This window comes from Hippoglossus stenolepis, chromosome 16 (genome assembly GCF_022539355.2).
Source record: "Hippoglossus stenolepis isolate QCI-W04-F060 chromosome 16, HSTE1.2, whole genome shotgun sequence".
In the NCBI taxonomy this organism is placed as follows: Eukaryota; Metazoa; Chordata; class Actinopteri; order Pleuronectiformes; family Pleuronectidae; genus Hippoglossus; species Hippoglossus stenolepis.
Genome location: NC_061498.1, coordinates 9,088,905 through 9,109,658, shown reverse-complemented (window position 1 = coordinate 9,109,658; position 20,754 = coordinate 9,088,905). Strand labels below are relative to the sequence as shown.

At 44.1% G+C, this 20,754-nt stretch overlaps 1 protein-coding gene across 1 annotated transcript in view; it reads left to right on the top strand.

Moving 5' to 3' along the window:
* LOC118123534 (adenylate cyclase type 9) overlaps positions 1 to 20,754 on the top strand; it is a 34,931-nt gene that overhangs the window by 8,927 nt on the left and 5,250 nt on the right. Inside the window, exons 2-9 of the mRNA XM_035180984.2 lie at positions 14,025 to 14,197; positions 16,254 to 16,364; positions 16,863 to 17,119; positions 17,245 to 17,347; positions 18,558 to 18,766; positions 19,739 to 19,898; positions 20,150 to 20,292; positions 20,525 to 20,548. Of these exons, the coding sequence (XP_035036875.1) occupies positions 14,025 to 14,197; positions 16,254 to 16,364; positions 16,863 to 17,119; positions 17,245 to 17,347; positions 18,558 to 18,766; positions 19,739 to 19,898; positions 20,150 to 20,292; positions 20,525 to 20,548 (1,180 nt within the window). The remainder of the gene's footprint in view (positions 1 to 14,024; positions 14,198 to 16,253; positions 16,365 to 16,862; positions 17,120 to 17,244; positions 17,348 to 18,557; positions 18,767 to 19,738; positions 19,899 to 20,149; positions 20,293 to 20,524; positions 20,549 to 20,754) is intronic.

Here is a 20,754-nt window from a genome sequence, read left to right as displayed (position 1 = left end):
GGCCTCATGATACCGAGCAAGTCTGCAGAGCTTCACCATCCCTTGTCATGCTCTGTAAACACCAGGCCATGTGGCAAGGTTATTAAAGGTCCACCGTACGATGTGGGGATTTTATAGCTGCAGTCATTTGGGCTGCTGCTGTGTACACTGATACTCGGCAGGACTGAGCTACCTGCACTTGTTCAGGAGAACTGTGTAGCAACGGTGTTAGTGGCTGCTTCAACCCAGCAAGCAGTGAAAGGTTTATACTGGGGGGGTGTAATGAGTTTCTGGATGAAAGGCAGAAAGAATATTATCCCAAGAGCTGCAAGTGATTTTATCTCCATGGTGTACTTTATATCAAACTGATAATCTCTGAGATTTTGCTCTGAATATCCATGTACACTGTTGTGCTCCACTTAATCCTGACAAGTGTCAGGGGACACTGCAGACCCCTCCACCCTCCTAAAGGGGACAGCTGTCCTATTGGCTCAGTGGTGAAGTGTTGTGCCTCTATCTAGTCCGACTGAGATGACCCAGGGCGAGGTGGATGAGAGAGCCTGATATCAGTGCCCCCGCTGTCTGTCTGACAAGGAGGCACACATAAGCAGCAGACACGGCTGAGCCTGTCGGACAAACATAGGACGTGTTGAACATGGGACAGAACACGCTATTCAACGCGCTGTCTGGAACACACTGTACACTTCAGTCAGCCTCTTGCCACTTTTAATTGAGTCCAGTTTAAGGTAAAAACATGAATCACCAATTCCAACAAAGAGTAATGTTCAGGTGTCATGAATATGAGTTGGATGGAAGGAGGATGTGAAGGGAAGTGAGGGAGAGACGTAATAAAAGACGCGGGCGGCCTGGTGTCGAACCGACGACCTGCTGCTCAAGGCAGGTGCACCCATGCGGTGCACTCTTTGTATATGTGAGGTCACAGTTTCTGGGGGTTTTAATGCTTTTTCCAGACTTAGTTTCACAAAACCAACATCACTGCATTGAGCCCAGATGTCATTATTCTATTATAATACAGTAGTCATGAGGTTTAATATTCTAGTGAACGTCCTCTTGACTTTCTCCGATTTAAAACCAAATATAATAAATTGCTCTATAAAGTGCAAATGATTCCTGACATTTTCAGACCAGTTTAGTTGAGTGAAATTAAACATTTCAAACATTTTGTGTCGAAGTGTTATAAAAGCAGCCGCTTGCTGTATTATCAGCAGAGAGTTTGAGGTTTCAGGGGGTAAATAATAATTAGGATCGCGATTATGACTTAACTAATCTATTAGCTCTATTCTATCTATCTGCACAATAGGAAAATCCTTGAACAGGGTCGTCTAAGCAGAATGCAGCCATTATTATTATTAATTCCAGTTGAGCTTTTCCTGGTTTGACATGATGTGATTAAATTGGATTCAGAGCTTTTCTTCAATCTATATCCTCAACTATCATGTACATCAAGGGTACTTGGATGGATTTGTATGATTTTAATGAGTTTGCCTTAAATGATTAATCCATCAAACAATAAAAAGAAGATAAGCACTTAAAAAAAACAAATTGTAACAGTTCTAACCTACAGTACAACCTGTTATTTTCTCATCTCAAAATGACAGTGTATGATCAGTGAGGGTGTTTTCTCATGTTTGAATTCACAATACTTGTCAGCATCCTGAATAGAGGAGACAAGATAACACAGTAGAACCGGGCTCTTTACCGCAGGGGACCAAACATTTCATTTACAGTGTCAGTGATAGAGTAGAAATGTACAAATTTTCTTTCTGCCTCTCTCCTCGATTGCATTCAACAAGCCGGTCTCATATCAACTTTGATAGGGTTAGGGTCAGTTTAGTTTTCTCAACTGTAAATGTGTTGAGATCATCTGTTTGGATCTGTTCCTGCCAACATAACTTCCCCTGCTGCAGACGGAGAATAATGCTGTGAAAAGCGAACAGCAGAGTAGAGGAAAATGCTGCGAGAAGAAAGCTTACAAAGAGAGAAAATAAACAGGTTCATACAGAGTGAGCCAGAAAGATGGATAGAGTTGCCTCTGAGGGTTCATCTTGCTCAGGTTTTTTTTTGTGCGGCTCCGCCATGGCTCACAGTCATAACATCAGCGTCAGCACAACGCATTGGGAAAGGTTTCCCATCTGTTTGCAGCACACACACTCACTCACACACTCCCCACTCTGGGCCCGCCAAGGCTAATTTCCAGCCTGATGAAAGTGGCGAGGGTCAGCTTTAAACTGGAGGCTCTTTTTGGTTTTGTTTTTGACAAAGTCTGGTGCTCTGACTGAGAGAAAAGAGCCAAATTGACTTTATCCAGCTGAAGCCCGGGCTTTCATGTTGGAGTGAAGGCCCAGCGAAGCGAAGGCCTATTTCTGTGTGAGCCAAGCAAGAATGAGCCGAACACGTGCAGTCATTTTTCACTGGCACAGCTCTACAGGAAACTTGCACCTCTTTTGCACTGATATTAGAAGGTATACGCAGGATTTTCCTATTGCCAGTAGAGGAATTTGGCTTTTTTGTTTTTTTCGCTCTGGTGAGTCATGTTCGACGAACCAACGCAGCGGAAACCTTGCTGTCTTGCCAGTATTGCAACTTGTTGTTCCCGAGATCTAAAAAACATGGATCCGATCTGAGCCTGCAGATTTGACTTTGAATTGAATGCAGCTTGTATCCGATCCCATTGCGGACAAAAGCCTGATGTGGGTGGGTTTCTTTGAGCAGAGGAAAAGGGGCTTTACACGGACACAGATTGCACTCATGCTTTTTAAGAAAACCTCTCTGTGTGTCTCCCCTCTGCTGTTGCCCTCTCGCTGTACATTTGGTGCTTCGTTAACATCTCTTGACTCGTGCACGGGGCTAAGCGAGCTCCTCCTCGCCGCCGTGCAGATGCTCGGTTGATAAATGGCTTTCGTAAGTCACTGATGCATCCTAAGCTTTTCTCCTTTGTGATCAAGGCCACGGAAAAATGCCTGCACTCCCTCCTAGCAGCCACGCGCTCGCCTTTACCGACATTGACGGATTGAGCTCGTTCTTAAGGGGACACTCACAATAACCCTCCCCGTACAGCCTCCCACACGCGCGCTCCCGCTGACGCACACTCACTTCCTGCACTTTGCATTCAAGCGGACTAAATATAAACACCCACACCTGCAGCCGCGCCCTGTCCCTGTTTGTGCGCTGTATAGCGGCTTGTTAGTGTGCACAGCAGGAGCTTGTGTGTGATAAATGGCTGTGTGAATTATGAATGAGGGAAGATGACTGGGGGGGGGGCAGTCCACCACGAAGCCTTTTTACCGCACTCGGCCTGCAAGAGTCAACCGTGTGTGTATGTAACCAAAAGTGGGTTTTCCTCCATTAAAACCTTTGTGCATATTTGGGCCTGTTATAAATAGATGAACATGAGTTATTCTATTATAAGCACTGCAGGTAGTGGAATTCATTTTATATGCACACTATGAACGGCCAGTATTGACTCGCTCCGCTCTGAGGAGAGGAAGCGTCTATGTCAAAATCCTCTTCTCACACGCTTCCTGTGTCGCTCGACTTTTCATACAGTTCGATATTCAGTAAAATTCTTCATCTCCCTGCTGACCTCCACTTTTTATGCCTCCTCCCCAGCTCCCATTATGCTTTTGAGTGGTTCGTCTGGCCGTCTATCCCAAGATGTCTCAGGAACGCCTTGAGGGAATTTCTTCATTTTAACTCGAGGATTGTGACCTCACAAAATATTTTCTTTGGCCATGAGTCAACACACTTAATATCTTTTATTAAATTCCTTCAAAGCTTTATTTTATGAGTCTGGACGGAGATTGAGGTAAACTGTGAGTTGACTGGTTGGCTGAGGCATTAAAGCATGATGGATAATTCTCTCTGCCAAGGACGTTTGTGTTTGTCCATGCTTCAATGATTAGCATCATTACACAACCACGTCAACAGATTACAACAATGTAGTATGAGACAGAGATGGGATCTGGGGGCGGATTCAGGAATATTTTTTCCCTTTCTTTAACATTGCGAGATGTTTGCGAGCGTTTTTCAACATTGTGAGAAAGAGAATAATTAATGGATCCTGTTTAGGGGGACCACTATTTAAGAGTGTGTGAAATTGGTGGCGGTATGAGTGCATACCCTTTGCCAAGACTGGATGTATAAATCAGAAAGATAATAATTTTCTTATTGTTTGTAAATCCTATAAAAAAGACTGTAATTTCTATGCTTTCTCAATTGCTCCACCTGACTGTCGCTCATAGGTTACGACTGAAGACCATAAATCTTTAAAGAGAGCACACAGATATATGGTTTTACTATTAATTCCCTGTGGTAGTCGGACACCGGAATACATGACAGGGAGTCTTCAGTGTCTGACTCAAAAGGAGCCACAGTACCAACGTTCATCGTAAGGAGGGAGCGTGTCACCGAGTGCATTGGTGTGGCTCACTAATGTATTATTAATAGTTTTTGGGCAACTGTGGCCGTCTGTAGCACAGAGGAATGAAGGAATAAATGAATAAAAGAATCAGGCCTTTGCTTCATGTGCAGAATAAATTCGGCTCAAATGCTGGTTTTAGCCTTGTAGCTGGTTCCTGTCTCAGATATATAGTCAAGCTCTGATCCCTTTTTGGGCTTCAGTGTGACAGCCCCCCTGTGTCCCCCTGTCACATGCTTCTCCATCCTTATGCTTTATAGCCCCAGGAGTCCCCCAATGCTGTCACTCCTAAATGCTATTTCTGACTTGCATGTATGTGTCAGTGTGTGTGTGTGCTGGCTAAGTACCTGATATATTCCCAGCGGAGGTCATTCCACATCCTTTTATCACTTTCAATCTTTCCCTCTCTGTTTCTCGCCTTCTCTCTGCCTCCCTGTGTGTTTTTCTCTCCTCCATCTCGCTGCTGTCTCATTCTGTAACTGTCGAGGCCGAGGGCTGCCTCCTCCGCTGTGTTTTATAAACAACACTTTCGTGGACAAACATTTCAGCAATGCTTTTTCAAATTGTCTTCTGGCCCTTGTTTCTGTGCTTGACCATGAGATTTTACTTGATCCGTCATTTCCACTTTTCTAACAGGGTGCCGGTCAAAAATGCACAAAAAGCGTTTTGTCTCAGGCAGAATATGATTCAGGCTTATTCCCTGGCTGGAGCCGAGCTTGTAGTTAGCAGCCTCATTTGCCCCTGCTGTATCATTGGCCTGTTTTTAGATCAGGACTCCTCGGGGAGTTGGGCAGTGCTCAGCAGAAGATCCAGCACGAGATGCGATTAATCAAAATGTTGTGTAAGCAAAGTCTGGGGTATTAGAGCAGAAGACGAGAGGAGAGGGAGGTGGAGTCGAAGGAGGGAGGGAGATGTTTGTAATTTTTTTTATTCATTATTGGCTGCTTTGCATTGTTATTTTGTAGTTTTGTTAGATGAAGCCGAAAGAGGTAAAAAGCTTTACCAAAAACATTTTTTGTTATCATGGAGAAGAGGGATATTTCCTCTTCCTGAATCTGCATCAAACTTGAATGGGTTCTTCCCTGACCCATACCGCATTGTTCCACCAAGTTTCAGTGAAATCGATTGAGTTGTTTTTGTGTAATCTTGCTCACAAACAAACAAACGCCCCCGGGGTGAAAACAGCCTTCTTGGTGAGGGGAACCAAAATGTGTGTTTGTTGTATGTTTAGCATAAAGCTCATTAAAATCTAACGGTTGATTATTAATTTTGGAGACGTTGGCATCTTGAAGTTTGGTGGGTTCTGCCTTAGAATTTCAAGCTTTACCTTGACTCTTTACTTAAATATTTCTTACACACGGAATGAGGATAATTCCACTTCTGTCAAGAAAAAAGGTTGTATATAGTCATTTACATCAGGAAAACCTTTGAAACAGATGAGTAGCAGTAAAATGAGACATCCTAGTGACAAATGTCTTTGCTTGTTTTTGTAATAAAGCTTTTAAGAGTTTGACAGACTTGTGTATTGCTGTCGTCTCGACAGATGTGCTGAATGGCTTAAAGAGCAATATGTCACTGTTGAAAAGGTGGTGGGGATATTAGTATTCAGAGGAGTGTATGTGGAGGAAGACGGGTTTGACTGAGGAGAAGAGCAGGGTTTATAAAATGATGAGATGGACATTGAGTCTGAGCTTTAGGGATGATGCCAGCAGGGGCAATACTTCGCAGAAAAGAGCCCTTTAAGCCTATGTACGATGAGGCGAATCGGAGATCGGCTTGGACACGAAAGAACAGGGAGGATAGTTGGATTTGAAATTGTGGGGGGGGGGGGCTGTGAGTTTCATCGAGATTGTCAAAAAAGGGAGAGAATAGAGGCCACTAAGCAAAGGATGACAGGGGGTTTTCAAGATTTTGGAGGGATGTCAACTGTATCTATTGTTCTGTTAGCAGACCGTGGCAGCCTGCGACTGTCAAGGATGGAGGGATTGGAGGCGCGGAATACAAAACGAGCTCAGAGAGCGGGAGGCTGAAACAGCCAGGCGAGAGTTAAAGACTTTGGAGGGATGTCAAGTGTTTCTATTGTCGTTTTGAGTGAGCTGTGCGTTGTCGGGCCGGCTTGAAGCCAGGAAAACCCACTGGCCAAATACGGATGGCTTGTTTTCGTGCCACCCCTGTTTACAACAGTGAGGGACAGACAAAAAGGGGGGGGGAGGATACCGACAGATTTCGTTGATTGCAACAGGAAGCCCGAGACCTCGGTATGGCTTGTTGAACTGGGACAGCGTGTTTGTTTGAAGGCAGAGAAGTACTCTGACGTAAGTCACATTTCAGGGACGTGTTTTTGTCCCAAACCTGGAGCACTAATGTCCTGAGAAAGCCCCAGGTGGCGTGCGTTTCTTTTTTATGAACCCGAGCTTACGTAACTTGTACAAAGAGGTCACTGTGGGCTATCTGGGGATTCTGAGAAGTTTGAGTGGAACTGAAAGCTGCGCAGGTTCACCGGAGTATGGCTTAAGCTGGATCCAGCCTGTAATAATACCCTGTTTATTAAATGCAAGTGTTTAGTGCCACCTAAAAAAGCTTTATACTGGACTTCTCACAAAATAAAGCAGCTTAGTTTTAATGTCTTACCCATTTTAACAGCATAATATGGTTCAACAAGAAGTTTGCGCCTTCAATTCATAATGTGCAGGGAGGCGTGTTCTTCTGCAGCGGTTCTCAACCCATTTGTTTTAGGAAAAAATAAATTAAATTGTAAAATAACAAGTATAGTGCCTGAAACTGTAAAAGTGACCTGCAGGAATTGAGCCAGGGCAAGAATAGACCAGCTGCTGGACTCATTGAAACTGTTCATTCACAGTTCAGTGAAGCGGGACTCAGTCTGCAGAACCACAAACCGGAGAATCAGTTGTCCTTGCCATTGTTGTGAACCCACAATAGACTGTGTATAAAGAGGTACACACCCCCGTTGTCGTGAATGCGCTGTTGACAACTAAATTCAACACTGCACATTCTTCAACCCTTAACTTCACACTAGACAAGTGTGAAGACGATCGATTAACAGTTCTTCAAATATGCAAGCCACAGACAGACAGAGATTTCAGGGATTATTAGATAGATGTAGCAATTACGAGAAAAAAGCCAAGATGAAAGTGACTTTTGGAAACAAGCATATCTTTGTGTTGCATTACAATGTTCTTGCATCCCTGAAATGTATTTTTTGTCCCAGTGAAAATTAAAGAAATACAAAAATAGGGTGCTTCATCACATTAATGCTCAACAAGAATTACCAGCTGTGATTTAATCATCAGGTTGACAAATCTCTGTATATAAATCCATCAGAGGCCTCCTCTTATAAAGCCATTGATGAAGTGTGTTGTTGGATACCAGCCCAGTGCACGTGCACACACAATCTATATATAGGAGAAACATCATTTTGCTAATTGAGCTTATTTATTTATGTCGTAAATAATGCAGTGTAAAACACCCTGGGGCGGCACGGTGGTGCAGTGGTTAGTAGAGCAATAAGGTTATTTTTGTGTGGAGTTTGCAGGTTCTACACATGTCTGTGAGGGTTTTCTCTGCCCAAAGGGGACAGGTGATTTAGAGTATTTTGTCCCGCCTCTCGCCCACTGTCAACTGGGATTAGCTCCAGCCCACCATGACCCCCAGTAGAAGGGGTATAGATAATGGATGGATGGACTAATGTTGAAACATTGGACACAAGTTTGTTACTCCACCTTTCATCCTCTGACAAATTGACTCGGGTGAATAATCCTGCTCGACCTCTAACATGCCCTGTAATGCTTCAGATGTTGTCAAACCTGGGCTCAGCAGAAGTGTTCATCTGTGAAGAGGAAGGTCAAAGCTCATCCCTCCTCTTCTCACACCCACACCCACACACCCACCCACCCACACACACTCTGCTTCTCCCTTCCTGTCAGAAATGACAGTCCCTCTGTGATTCTTTCTGAAATAAGTATTTCATGTTCTGTGACTGAATGGGTTCACTCACAGACTGCGCACACACACATTTTTCATTCTACCACCAGCAGCACTGACAGACAGACAGACCACTTCAAGCTTTCACTTCTTTTCAAAGTATTTTTTTTTTCTCAACTCTAATGTTCCTAAAAATCTGCAATCTTTTCCTCTTATCTCTCCCTACCCTCCTCTGCAAACCGTGCTGCAGTGATAAAGTCCTCCTAAACAACCTGTCGTACTGAAGGTTCCCCCACGACAGGGACAGGATGTACAGTTTATCCCGGGATGGGGGTGCAGTGGAAGGAGTGCCAACTGGCACGGAGAGAGCTGCCCAGCCTAGCGGTGCTAGTTCCTCCGCAACACCTGCTCCACTGCCCTCCTGCTCCGATACTTGGCCCTGGAAGGCAAACCTGTCATTATGCGTGGACCAGGTGCATGATGTCTGTGTGTTTGTTTGTATGTGTTTGTGTACTGGCTCATGAGGTAGAGCGGGTTGTCCGCTAACTGGGAGGTTGATGGTTTGAATCCTGGCTTCTCCAGTTATTCTCCTGAAATTATCCGGAGGGGCTGTACATAGGATCGCAAATGTCTGAGTCAGTTGATGTGGACAGTTCCTTGGATTATTTCCTGCCAGCCCCCACAAGGAAAGACTCCAGAGAATGTCAGGAGAATGTGAGGAATACAGATGGATATTGTCTGACGAATTCACAGTGAGTGAGTGATTGATGACATTTCATTTTCAAAACAGAAAATAAAAAGAATCCAAATATCATACATAGAAGACCCATACACGTAGAAGATGTCATGTCTGAAAACCGCTCTATAAACGCGGATTATTTACTACATGCAGTTCATTTCTACCTTGTGAGGACCAGTTTGAATTTTACACTATTAGACCTATCGACATTTTGGCTGCTCCTCACTTTCTCACACACCTTCACTGGGCTGTCGATGATTGTAGTGTCATTACTCAGCCTTTAGTTGTGATGCTTAAGGTTATGGGCTGCTGCAGGAATCATGCCAATGAGAGTCCTTGTAAAGATAGTACAGACGAATTTGCTGCTCAGTCCCACTTGGGTTGTAAATGAAGTTGAAAGGAAAGGTGTTGCTTTGTGATAAACATCCACAATGTTACAAAGCCTTAACTACTGTACCTTTTTTCACAATGTATCTTTTTCTTTGAATAACGATTTAGTGATTCCCTTGGGGTCCTTCTCTTTGCTCAGGGCAGATTACTTTTGATCAATGCAGTCACGACGTGTGAGTTGCATCCCCTGTTTCAGAGCGTGTTTGTTTGGCACTGCCGGCCTCTGTGCTGAGCCTCTCATAGAGTCGCAGAAAGAGCGGTTTCAAGGACGGCCATTATAACAGAAGAGTACGGGCGTGCTATGAGGAGGCAGTGGAGGTGACGCTACTATTTGTTTGCAAAGTGCTTTCCTCATGTCATTCTCCTCTGTCCTAAACAAAGTGGCTTGGAGAGGGAGATAATGTGACTGGGCTCTCATGGGGAAAGGTTATCTACTGTTCCCTGTCAGCTGATAGGACAGGACACTTCAAGTCCCATAACACCCAGATGCTGCCACTAATGATGCTCTTCAAAAACCCAAGGGTCATCAGAGATGGAGGGTGGCTAACACACGCTTGTACCTGCATGACAGCTCATCAAACAGATGTGCACAGACAGACAGATGGAGAGACAGACAGGAAATCACTCTCACACTAACACACGCGGCTGGAAAGAAACGAGAGACATCAATTGGAACACACAGCACGAAGCTTCCTGACCTTTTTTCCCCGCCGTGAGGCCTTCGGAGCACAGCTGTATACTGATGATGTTGGGCCCTATTGAGGTGGACAGTGGAGCCAGCTGCTGGCCAGGCCAGTTTGTCGGAGCTGTAATTTACCGGCCGACAACATTGCTATTTCAGCTGCCACGAGGCTTGATCATAAAGACGAGAGATTGCCCTAGAATGTCCAGGAACCGGCACACGAACATCTGCAGACACTTGAACCCATATAACCCCCTCACATAAAACACACACAGATGACACACTGTGCTCTTTTTAGGGCCCCGTGCAGTCGACTTATCCTGTTCCTCTCTGGCTCTGGCATGCGATGGGATTCCTCGAAAGCAAGCTGTCCGACAACAGGATGTGTTGTCTAAGGCTACATCAATACTACTACACTTTCATTTGAAAACGCATCAACTCTGCTACGGATTCGCCTGGCGTCCAAACCACTCCGGAGTTTTAGAGCCGCTAAAACAGAGAAGTTTGGAAACGCTGCCGGCCCCATTTTAGTTTGAAAACTCTGGCGTGTGACAGGTAGAAACAAAAACGGAAACGATTATGTAATGGGTCTTTTTGGTCATGACATTACTCCTATCACATGACCCCCTTCCGGAAGAAAACACCCGCCGTTAGCCTCGGCTACCAGTGTAGAACACAACATGGATAATTAACTGACCCTGTTTTTCTTTGCTATCTGCTGTTGTGCAGGTAAATTCTGCATTTTACAATGAGATGAGCTATTTTTTTAGCAATCTGCGACAATTCCTGTGTCCAGCGAGACCTGAGCGGGACACGCTTACTTCCTGTTTATACCGGCACACACATGCCCGGTGCGCGTGAGTGGCAATGTGATATTAATTTTTATATGGGCGGGGATTAAAACTGATTAAAACTCTCATATGGACAGAGATTGTTTTGATTCGAAAACGCTGTCCGGTCGTGTGTGGTGCACGCACATGGTTAGAGTGAATATAATAAAATCTATCTCACCTAATCCTCTTGTTCTACTTTTGTATATAAAGATACTCCGCTTTTTATATTCATCAATTCAAATTCAATTCATCCGAGTCGTGTAGTTGCGACTTCATGGCCCCGAAGTGGCACGGCCTCCCGTCCCCTCCCCTCGCTCTCAGCTTGTTTGTTGTTTGCTATAATTATGAGTTTTGACCCACTTTTTCTCGAGGTTTGTTTTCATGTCTGTCATCTTGTTTTTAATTGTGTGTTACAGTTGTGTTTTTTAAATGTGTGTTTTATTCTTTAATCCATTATCAAATACACTGCGCTCTCTCTCGCTACCTTTCATCCTTTCTCTCTAGTAATTTGTTGTTGCGCATATTATCTAGCTTGAAACACTTAATTATCTTTAATAAGCTGTTACAGTGTTGGGGAATAGAGGCTGAATGGTCCAGTGGTTTCTGTTCATTGGCCTGGTCCCTCTCTTCTACAGTCTTAATAATACTCAGCACAGATTTGCATTTATCATTTTCGAGTCTTAAATATATAAATAATACAATGTGACTCACAACACTTTGGTAGTTTTCTGAAATGGACGTGAATGTTTCCCTGACTCAAATGTTCTCAGTCGGGCTTGTGAAACGGATAAGAATACAGACCTATGCAAATCTCCACCCACAGTCATGGTGAAAACGAGGCATCATTTGACAGCTTTCTGCTGCTTGACTTACATTATTTAAATATATCTCTACCTGTGGCACTTTTGCAAGTTGCGAGAACATTGTGTGTCATGGGGTTGTCAATTTCACATTAGAGAATTTAAGGTAAAGATGGAGGAAGAGAAGAGAAACAGAGCAGGAAGGGGGAGAAAAAAATAACCTTGTTCAGCCGTGAGCAGGAGCAGAAATCGGTGTGTGTCATGGTGGGAGGCAGGGAAGGATTTGATTAGCACACTAATGAAATCACATCAACGCTGTGTGTGTGTGTGTGTGCGTGCGTGCATGCATGTTTGTCTCTCTGGATCCATCTTTGACAGTCAGTTTCAGTCACACTCTCAAAATTCCTTTTCTTAAAGGCAGTCAGGAGCTACTCTGCAGTCTCCTGCTGCCTCGTCCGCTGTGCCATTCTGCATCACTGGTGCAGGGAATTAGTTTGTTGTTCCTTTGTTTTACCGCCGTCGTTTCCCATAGTCCTCCTGGCTATCGATCCAGCTAAGGCTGCACCACCGCTTGCTGTGTGTTGATGTGTTTAACTGGGTGCGTGGGTGGTTGGCGCAACTGTTCTTTTTGCAAGCCCTGTGTTTACATCTGTCTCTTTGCATGCATCTTACCATCTTACTTCTTTTCATCTTCTTCTCCAGCGGATTTTCTCAGTATTTGTCCAATAAGATTTGTTTGTGAAAATGTATGATTGCAAAAGAGAGCGTGTGTGTGTGTGTGTGTGTGTGTGTGTGTGTGTGTGTGTGTGTGTGTGTGTGTGTGTGTGTGTGTGTGTGTGTGTGTGTGTGTGTGTGTGTGTGTGTGTGTGTGTGTGTGTGTGTGTGTGTGTGTGTGTGTGTGTGTGTGTGTGTGTGTGCAGAGTGCACCCCCAGGAGTGGCTCAGCAGAGGGGAGGCAGTGGCAGGCCTGTCTGAAATACTTAGGGCGGACAATGCTCAGAGCCCGAGGCTGTGGCTTCACCGACAGTTGAATTATATGGCTAAGCACACAGTCACAGGTGCTTACCTGTGCCACTGACAAACACACACAGATACCTGCGGCTGTGGCTTGTCACGGTGCATCGCTGCAGACGAGGAAAGGTGGGGATTCACTTCCACGCTTTGAACTGAGCCGACTAGCCAGGTTTTATGATGTTGAACACTCGAGGTGTATCAGCCTTCTCTCTATCGGCCAATCTCTCCTTTTCTGTGTCTGGAAGGAAGTAAGCCACATGTGTGCAGTCGTGAAGAAAATTGCTCAGTGGGAACATCCTGTGCCCTCGTCCTCCTCTCGGCTGTTGAGTAAAAAGAAATCTTACAGTGTTTTTAGAGATTAAATGCACAGTCATGCACACTCAGCGAGGCATGGAGAATACGATCAGTTAAGCCATCAGACAATTTAAAAATAGTCACCACGGATTGGTAAATTCAAAAACGTTATTTTGTTGCAAAAAACACGGATGCGCACACACTTGTAAGCAACAGAATGATAACACGTTGATAGACGAGGGAGGTAGCAGGTGTTCAAATATTTGGCCTTGGCTTGTTTTGTCTGGAAGCTGCAACTGTCTCATGGTCACTGGATTGCATGAACCCAGCACAAAGCTGCACATCAACCTGTATGACACATGAAATAGTCATCTTAATACATGAAGAAGGTGTGTGTGTGTGTGGGGGGGGGGGTTGTACTTCAGTTCAGAAATAGTCGCTGTGATGAGAAGGGTGCAGAAGTACAAACAAAAGAGAAGTTTATTTTCATGTCTTGGTGGACGCCTCTTTTTAAGCCTCCCCCATATTTCTCTGGCTCATGTGCGTGATTTTTAAATAAGAGCAAATGCACCACATATCATGTTTATGTGCTGTATATGTATATGGAAACAAGGATGAGTGGTGTATGACCTTGGGTTTTTCAAGTGGGAGAAATTGATATTCAATGCTTTTCTCTCTTTCTCTCTTGATTCTGGTTTTATGCCTGTACCTGCTTATATAATTCACTGAGGGATTTCATCCTGCTGGGTACTCTGCCTCTGCTGAATCCTAAAACAACTCCACAACCATCAAACCCTCATCCACACAGGGATGACTAACCTGTTCCAACCTGTTCCAACTAATCAAGAACCAAGAGCTGATCTGTCGCTGACATCCTTCCCTCTCTCTCCATCTGTCCCTGGCTCTCTCTCCAGGCCTGAAGACCTATCTGGTCTCTGCCAGGAAGATAGAGGCGAACTCTCACTGTAACTGCTCCCAGTCGGGGTTGGCTGGACCGGAGATTGCAGATCCATGGTGTCCCATGCCCAGAGTGCACACTCCTGATGGAGCCCCTTCGCCCTGCGCCGTGGACCCTGACAGAGCCAAGGTGAGTGCACGCCATCTCTGAGAAAATCATTTGAAACATCAGCCTTGTGTGTTGAGGAGTACATTTCTTGAATCATTTTTCATTGCACATCTATATTTCCTAAGGACGAACACTGGGCGGCATGTTCTGCTGCAGCGTTATTGATGTTCATCATTTTGCACTTTGTGTATGTGGGTGTATCAGGAGCTGAAATATGTCCTGTTTTGAGCTTCTTTTTGTGTCATGTCGAGGATATGATATGTCATTCATGTTATTACCATGCATCTGAATTTTTATGTCCATTCCACACACTTGCATGATTTAACCCTGGGAACCATGCATAATTATCTTTGTTGATTTGCCTCTTCATTTTCAGTGCACCTGTATGCATGCACTCGTACACGCTCATACATATGTCATTTATGTAGTGCCTCAGTCCTCATTGAATCCTTAGTGAAGTGCCCATTTACAGGATTATGTAAATACTAATTCCACTGAATGTTGTCTGTATCATCTCATATCTCTGGAACTGTTCATCTTATCGCCTTCACGTTAGGCATTTGTATTGTAAAGGGCCCAAGCAAGTGAAGTGTTGAATTTAGTGCAATCCGGAAATGTGATATGTTCAATATGAATCAAGTTTGAATTAACATAAGGGACTCATCAACATAAGTGACTTTGTTGATCACAACATCGGTGTGTTAATGACAACGCCAATGCCAACTGATTCTCCAGTTCGGTACTTCTGCGTACTGAGTTGAGCTTCGCTGATTTTTGAATGAACGGATGAACAGCTCTTTGTGCTGCAGCAGTGGCTTCGGGGTTCTGCAGCAGGTCTTTACTTGCAGCAGCTCAACTACTGCGGTCACTTTTATGTTTCAGAAAGAGAAGCTGTGACCAGCATCACCACAGGCCCAGGAAACAGCCCATTCCAATGGGCATTGCTCTAGAAATGTAAATCTGAGGATCTACCGGAATAGTTTTACATGCTGTAATGTTCACAATTTGCATTATTTGTCTCTAACTGTACCTCGCTGCTCTCTGTGGGAGAGAAGACCTTTTACATGCATAAAAATAGAGATCTTATCAATTAGGCAGCGAAAAGTGCTGTTCTGCAGGCCGTCTACATCATAACTGACCCTGAGTGCTCATCAGCTCAGAACATGTCCATCCATTACATCCTCCTTAGCTCTGCCTTCAAGGGAAATTTCCACATTGGCTTTTAAATTGTACCACTAGGTCACAAACTCAAAACTGTGCAACAAATTATTCGCTTATAATTATCCTCAAAACCATGAACCTCTGTACCTTATAATCACCCCAATTAAACCTCGTTTCTCTGTATACATGTGCCCCCCCACCCACCCATTGATCCCTGCAAAGATTTTTCATGTCTCCGCCAGGGCAGGTGGACGGGGGGGGGGGGTTGGTAGCTGGTCTAAGAAGGAGTAGGAAGAGGGTGGGAGGCAGGAGGATCAGTGGGGGTCCTGGGTACGGTAATGAGCCAACTCAAGCAGAGAGACTGGGAAGCCTTCCTGCCTACGACTGATGACTTCTGCGTCTCCAGCTTTTCATCTCATGCCCCGGCTCTTACACGAATGCAGATATACGCCGCCCACTGCACGATCGCATTCAGACATCTTCAAAAGAAAGATCTCGATGACATTTGACTGTGTGAAAGGATTTATAGGGCAGGTGTGGCAATGAGTGTTTGCAAGTTAAATATAGCATATAGGTACACGGTGGGTGCTATCTCTGCGTATTATATTGTGCTCCACGTTTCAGTCACACACACACACACTTTCCATTCTGTTCGAAGAGGACGAGTGGGATGAAAATGGAGACCTTGAGCCTTTGTGGACCACCTCTACACCTCTTGTTTACTCTCTATCTTACTCTTGTCATCCCCCCTAAGACTCTTGATCTTGATCACTGGCATCTTTTCATGTTTCTCCTCTGCTCGTACGCTCTCCTTGATCTGTATCTCTCAGTTTATTAATTCTCTTTATTCTTCTTCTTCCCATATGCTGTGTCTCCCTCCCATACTGCCCCCCCTCCCCACCCACCCACCCTCCAGTCTCCCTGTCTGTCCTGCATTGTGGTCCCGATACCAGCGGAGGAGCAGGATTTGGAGGAAGGGCCGGTGCTCAATGGCTGCAATGACGACAACAAGACCAACAGTAGCAAGGTTAGCCTGATGTAGTTACCTGAACCAAACAGATGAGACTTTACGCTGTCTATGTAAAATGTAATTTTTCTTTTTAGTTTGAAAGGAGTCTGTTGCTATCTGTCTGGTGAAGTATATTTCATCTTTTCCCTCAAATATTAACAGATACGTGCATTTCAATTGGTTTGTTCTGTATAACACGATATCTTTCCGCCTTGAGGGAATTTCTTCAAATGTGGTACAAATATTCAGTTGGACTCGAGTGTGAACTACTTGAAGTTCAAAGGTCAACGTCACAGTGGCCTCACAAAACATATGTCAAGTCTGCCTGTAGGGAATTTCTTCAAAATTTGACCGGTTGTCACTCGTCACATTAATTTATTAGAGTTCAGAGGTGAAAGGTCACGGGGACCTCATATGCATCTGAAACTACACTGGTTGGCGGAGGCTCACAACCACAGGGCGGCATATCTAGTTTTTGCAAATTGATCACTTCTCTCTCCCCTCTTTTCCCCTCAGGAAGCCTCACAGCTGAAGTGTTCCCCGGTGGTCTCTGCAAGACGCAACCCCAAGGCTCTGAACGGCCTCCTCAGCCCTCGACTGGAGGCCCTGAACAACAGCCAAACATCGCTGTGTGAGATGCTGCAGGAGAAGGAGAAGAAGACGTGGAGTGGAGGGACCATGGGCATGGACCACTCGGCCCTCATCCCTCTGCGCTCCAAGAACTTCAGGGAGAGGAGCGACGCCCACTTTGTGGACGTCATCAAAGAGGACAGGTGAGAGTGACATAAGAATAAATGTGTTAACCAAATCACTCAGAATATTTAATCTCAGTGGTTAATGTGATTTGATTAACTAACTCTACATCATTTCTATTGACTTTCCTTATTTCCTGTGACAGCCTCATGAAGGACTATTTCTACAGACCTCCGATAAACAAGCTGAGCCTCACCTTCCTGGAGAGGAGCCTGGAGTCTGCTTACCGGATGAGCTACCAGGAGGAGGTGTGTGTGTGTGTGTGTTTATATGTGTGAGCTATGTTTCTGTGTGGATATATACTTTTGTCTGTTTATTTTATCTCTAATGTGAGCTTAAAGGGATAGTTCACCGAAATGATAATTCACTCATTATCTACTCGTCACTACGCTGATGGAGGGGTGGGTGAAGTGTTTGAGTCCACAAAGCACTTATGGAGTTTCAGGGGTAAACAGCATTGCAGCCAAATCCAATACAATTGAAGTAACTGGTGACCGATTCTTCAAATGTATAAAAACAACAGAAAAATACATAAAATGCCTCCATACTGCTCCTGTGGTGTCATCCAAGTGTCCATAAGCCCCAACATTCAGATTCAACTCGAAATGATGTCATTCACACCATGTGTTTATAGTCTAAATGTCTTTTACAGTCCTCGTTTGGAGCCACGTTCACGTTCACATTGCACATAAGCTCTCGCCCAAGGGAGCGCTGTAGCATCGCTAGTTGCGGTACCGGACATTTAGGCTAAAAACTTGACATCTGTAATTGACATCGTTAGAGTTGAATTTGAATGCCGGGGTTTACGGACACTTGGATGACACCAAGTTCGAAGGATTGTTCACCAGTTACCTTAATTGTATTGGATTTGGCTGCAACGCTGTTTACCCCTGAAACTCCAGAAGTGTTTTGTGGACTCAAACACTTCACCCACCCCTTCCATCGGCATAGTGGTGAGTGGATAATGAGGGAATTCTAATTTTTCAAACCAACGTCCTCTTCCGATCCCACCTGTGAACTTATCTGCTTGTATTTGTGTGAGTTTGTCTTTCTGCCTGTTTGTGCTTTACTGGGTGTCTGGCTCTTGTCTGGGAAAGCTGTAAGGACTGCCTTATCATGACCAGACCGGTCAAGACTGCGGCAAAGAGAAATCACTGCAGGACTTTCATACCAGTTTAATGTTAGGTTGTGATGCCCTCTGCTGGTCAAGTGCATTAATCAGTCTCATGGCTGCAACTGTTGCTACGTCGTTGAGTCTCTTATCCCAGTCACTGATGTAGGAGTAGGTATAGATTTTACTTTAGTTCAATTGATACAAAGTTTGAGAGACTTTTTCCAGCAACACATTTTTGCAGCTTCAGTACTTTCTATCTATTCATAATTGCGACTTACACGTATGTTCATCAATATCCATCTTCCTCTCTGTTTTATCCCTCCCCCTCTCTCTCTCTCCCCCAGGTCGAGACTCAAGCAGCCGTGCAGACTTTTGCCAGCCCGACATTCAGTTCTTTCCTGGACATGCTGCTGTGCTGCTCAGTGTTTCTGGCTCTCTCGCTGGCTTGTTTCCTCCGGACGCTTGTCACCCAGCAGAGTCTGTCCACGCCAGCAGTCTCTCTGACCGCTGTTGCCACCCTGCTGGAGACTCTGGCTCTGCTGTTTTCTATACGGTGAGACTGAATACAGAGGCGTTAGAGTAGTGACCCATGGGCCAGATCCAGCTCGTAAGAATTATAAAATGTTGTTGCATGTAACAGCGAATCTTTCTTTTTCCAGTTCTATGCTTTGAGTATTTTGTTTTGCAGTAATTATTGAATTTAAAGGCAAACTCACAACATACCTCAATTTGACTTTTAGTAAACTGAACAAACTGCAGTCTGTGTCACACCTGATACCAACATGTCTATGACTTTATATACAAGAATGAATGCTTAGGAACTGTATGGAGGAATGCCAGATATCCAAAATATATGATGTATGATAATATATAAGTATATGATTCAATTTTATTTGATATTTTATTTTAAACGAAACAACGTTTTAAGCGTATTTCTTCTGCCAGATGAGAACAGATTCAGCCCTGAAACACAGGATAGATGATCTTCAAAGTTGTTATCTGTTGGCAAACTAACTGGATTATCTTTACCTGCTTGAAATCATCAGAAATTGGGAAGTTGTTTTTATGTTTGCGATGATCATTGCATATTGTTGAGGGGCGGATCGTGTGTTTACCTCTAAATGAGAAAGATGGATGTGGGGAGAAACAGTTGAGGAAAATGTTGGCACGGATACTTATTTGTTTAGAAGGGAAACCTCAGGCTGGCAATAGTAATATCACGATTACATCTGGAGCAAAAAGGTCAGGACACATTTAAAAACTAAAAAGTGTATTCTGCTGATTTGGTGCCATGATCCACTTTTATCTCTATGATTAATAAGTCTAGTGTTCTGACCCTTTCTTTGAGTCACATACTTGGAAGCTTTGTACAAACTAAGCTGTAGAGACAATCCCGCCAGGAATCACCTTATTTTCCGAAGTAGCGTGAGCCTAGGGTCAACCAGGACACTCGGGTATCAAACAAACTTTTTGTTTACATTTCTAATCCATCAATAACCTTTAGTTATCTGTTTTTCCTCCCCAGTATGGCTTTCTACCTTGACAGTACGCTGCACTGCACTCAGGTGCTGATGAGTGCGTTCTCAGGCTGGATAGCTCGTCACTTTATAGGAGCTGTCCTGGTGTCCGCGCCGGCTGTGGCCGTCTTCTCCCACATCACCTGTGACATGCATCACTCCATCCAGGTTGAGCCTCTGTCTTTTCTGTTCTGAAATGGTGTAAATTACTGGTATTTCTGTTTGGCTGCTTCTGACCAGTAAAGCATCTTACCTGCAGGGCTACCAGTAAAATTTCCATCACTGAGTTATCATATTATATATATATATATATTATATTCAATGTATGTCTTTTAGTTATACAGTATAATCTAGTATGTGATCATCTTTACTCTGCTGGGGTTTTCTGACTAATGAATATTGCTCTCTGCTTTCCCCAGTTCACCATGTTCGTCTGCTGTTCTGTCATCATAGCCATCGTTCAGTACTGTAACTTCTGCCAGCTCAGCTACTGGATGCGATCAACTCTAGCTACATTGGTGGGACTGGGTCTGCTTGTCTTGCTGTTCAGCTCCCCCTGCAGGTACAACATGCCTGTTCATTGTAAAGACATGAATGAAATTTAACAACACAATTTATTGTCCAAAGAATTATGAATAATAATTAAATAATGTGTTGAAGAATTGTGACAAAGGGATGATACTGGCTCCCTCATTGAAATCTAAAGCCAAGAGCACAATATACACCAGATTGTGTGGGATGTCTGGATGCACTTCTTGCATTGATTAGTGTCTTTTGTGCTTCATCTCTTCCAGTGTTGCCAAGAGTCTGTTTTACTGGTAAGCACGATTATTATTACTGTTTTCACTGTAATAAAGCAAAGGCCATTTTTGCATTATGCTTTGATTAAATACATTGTGTCTTTGATATCAATCAATCTTTTAATTAAAATACTGAAAGAGATAAGAAAAAGATAAACAAAAGATAGTAAAATGTGAAAAGAGAAGAAGGACCTTAACCAAAATAGGAATGTTGCCGTTTATGG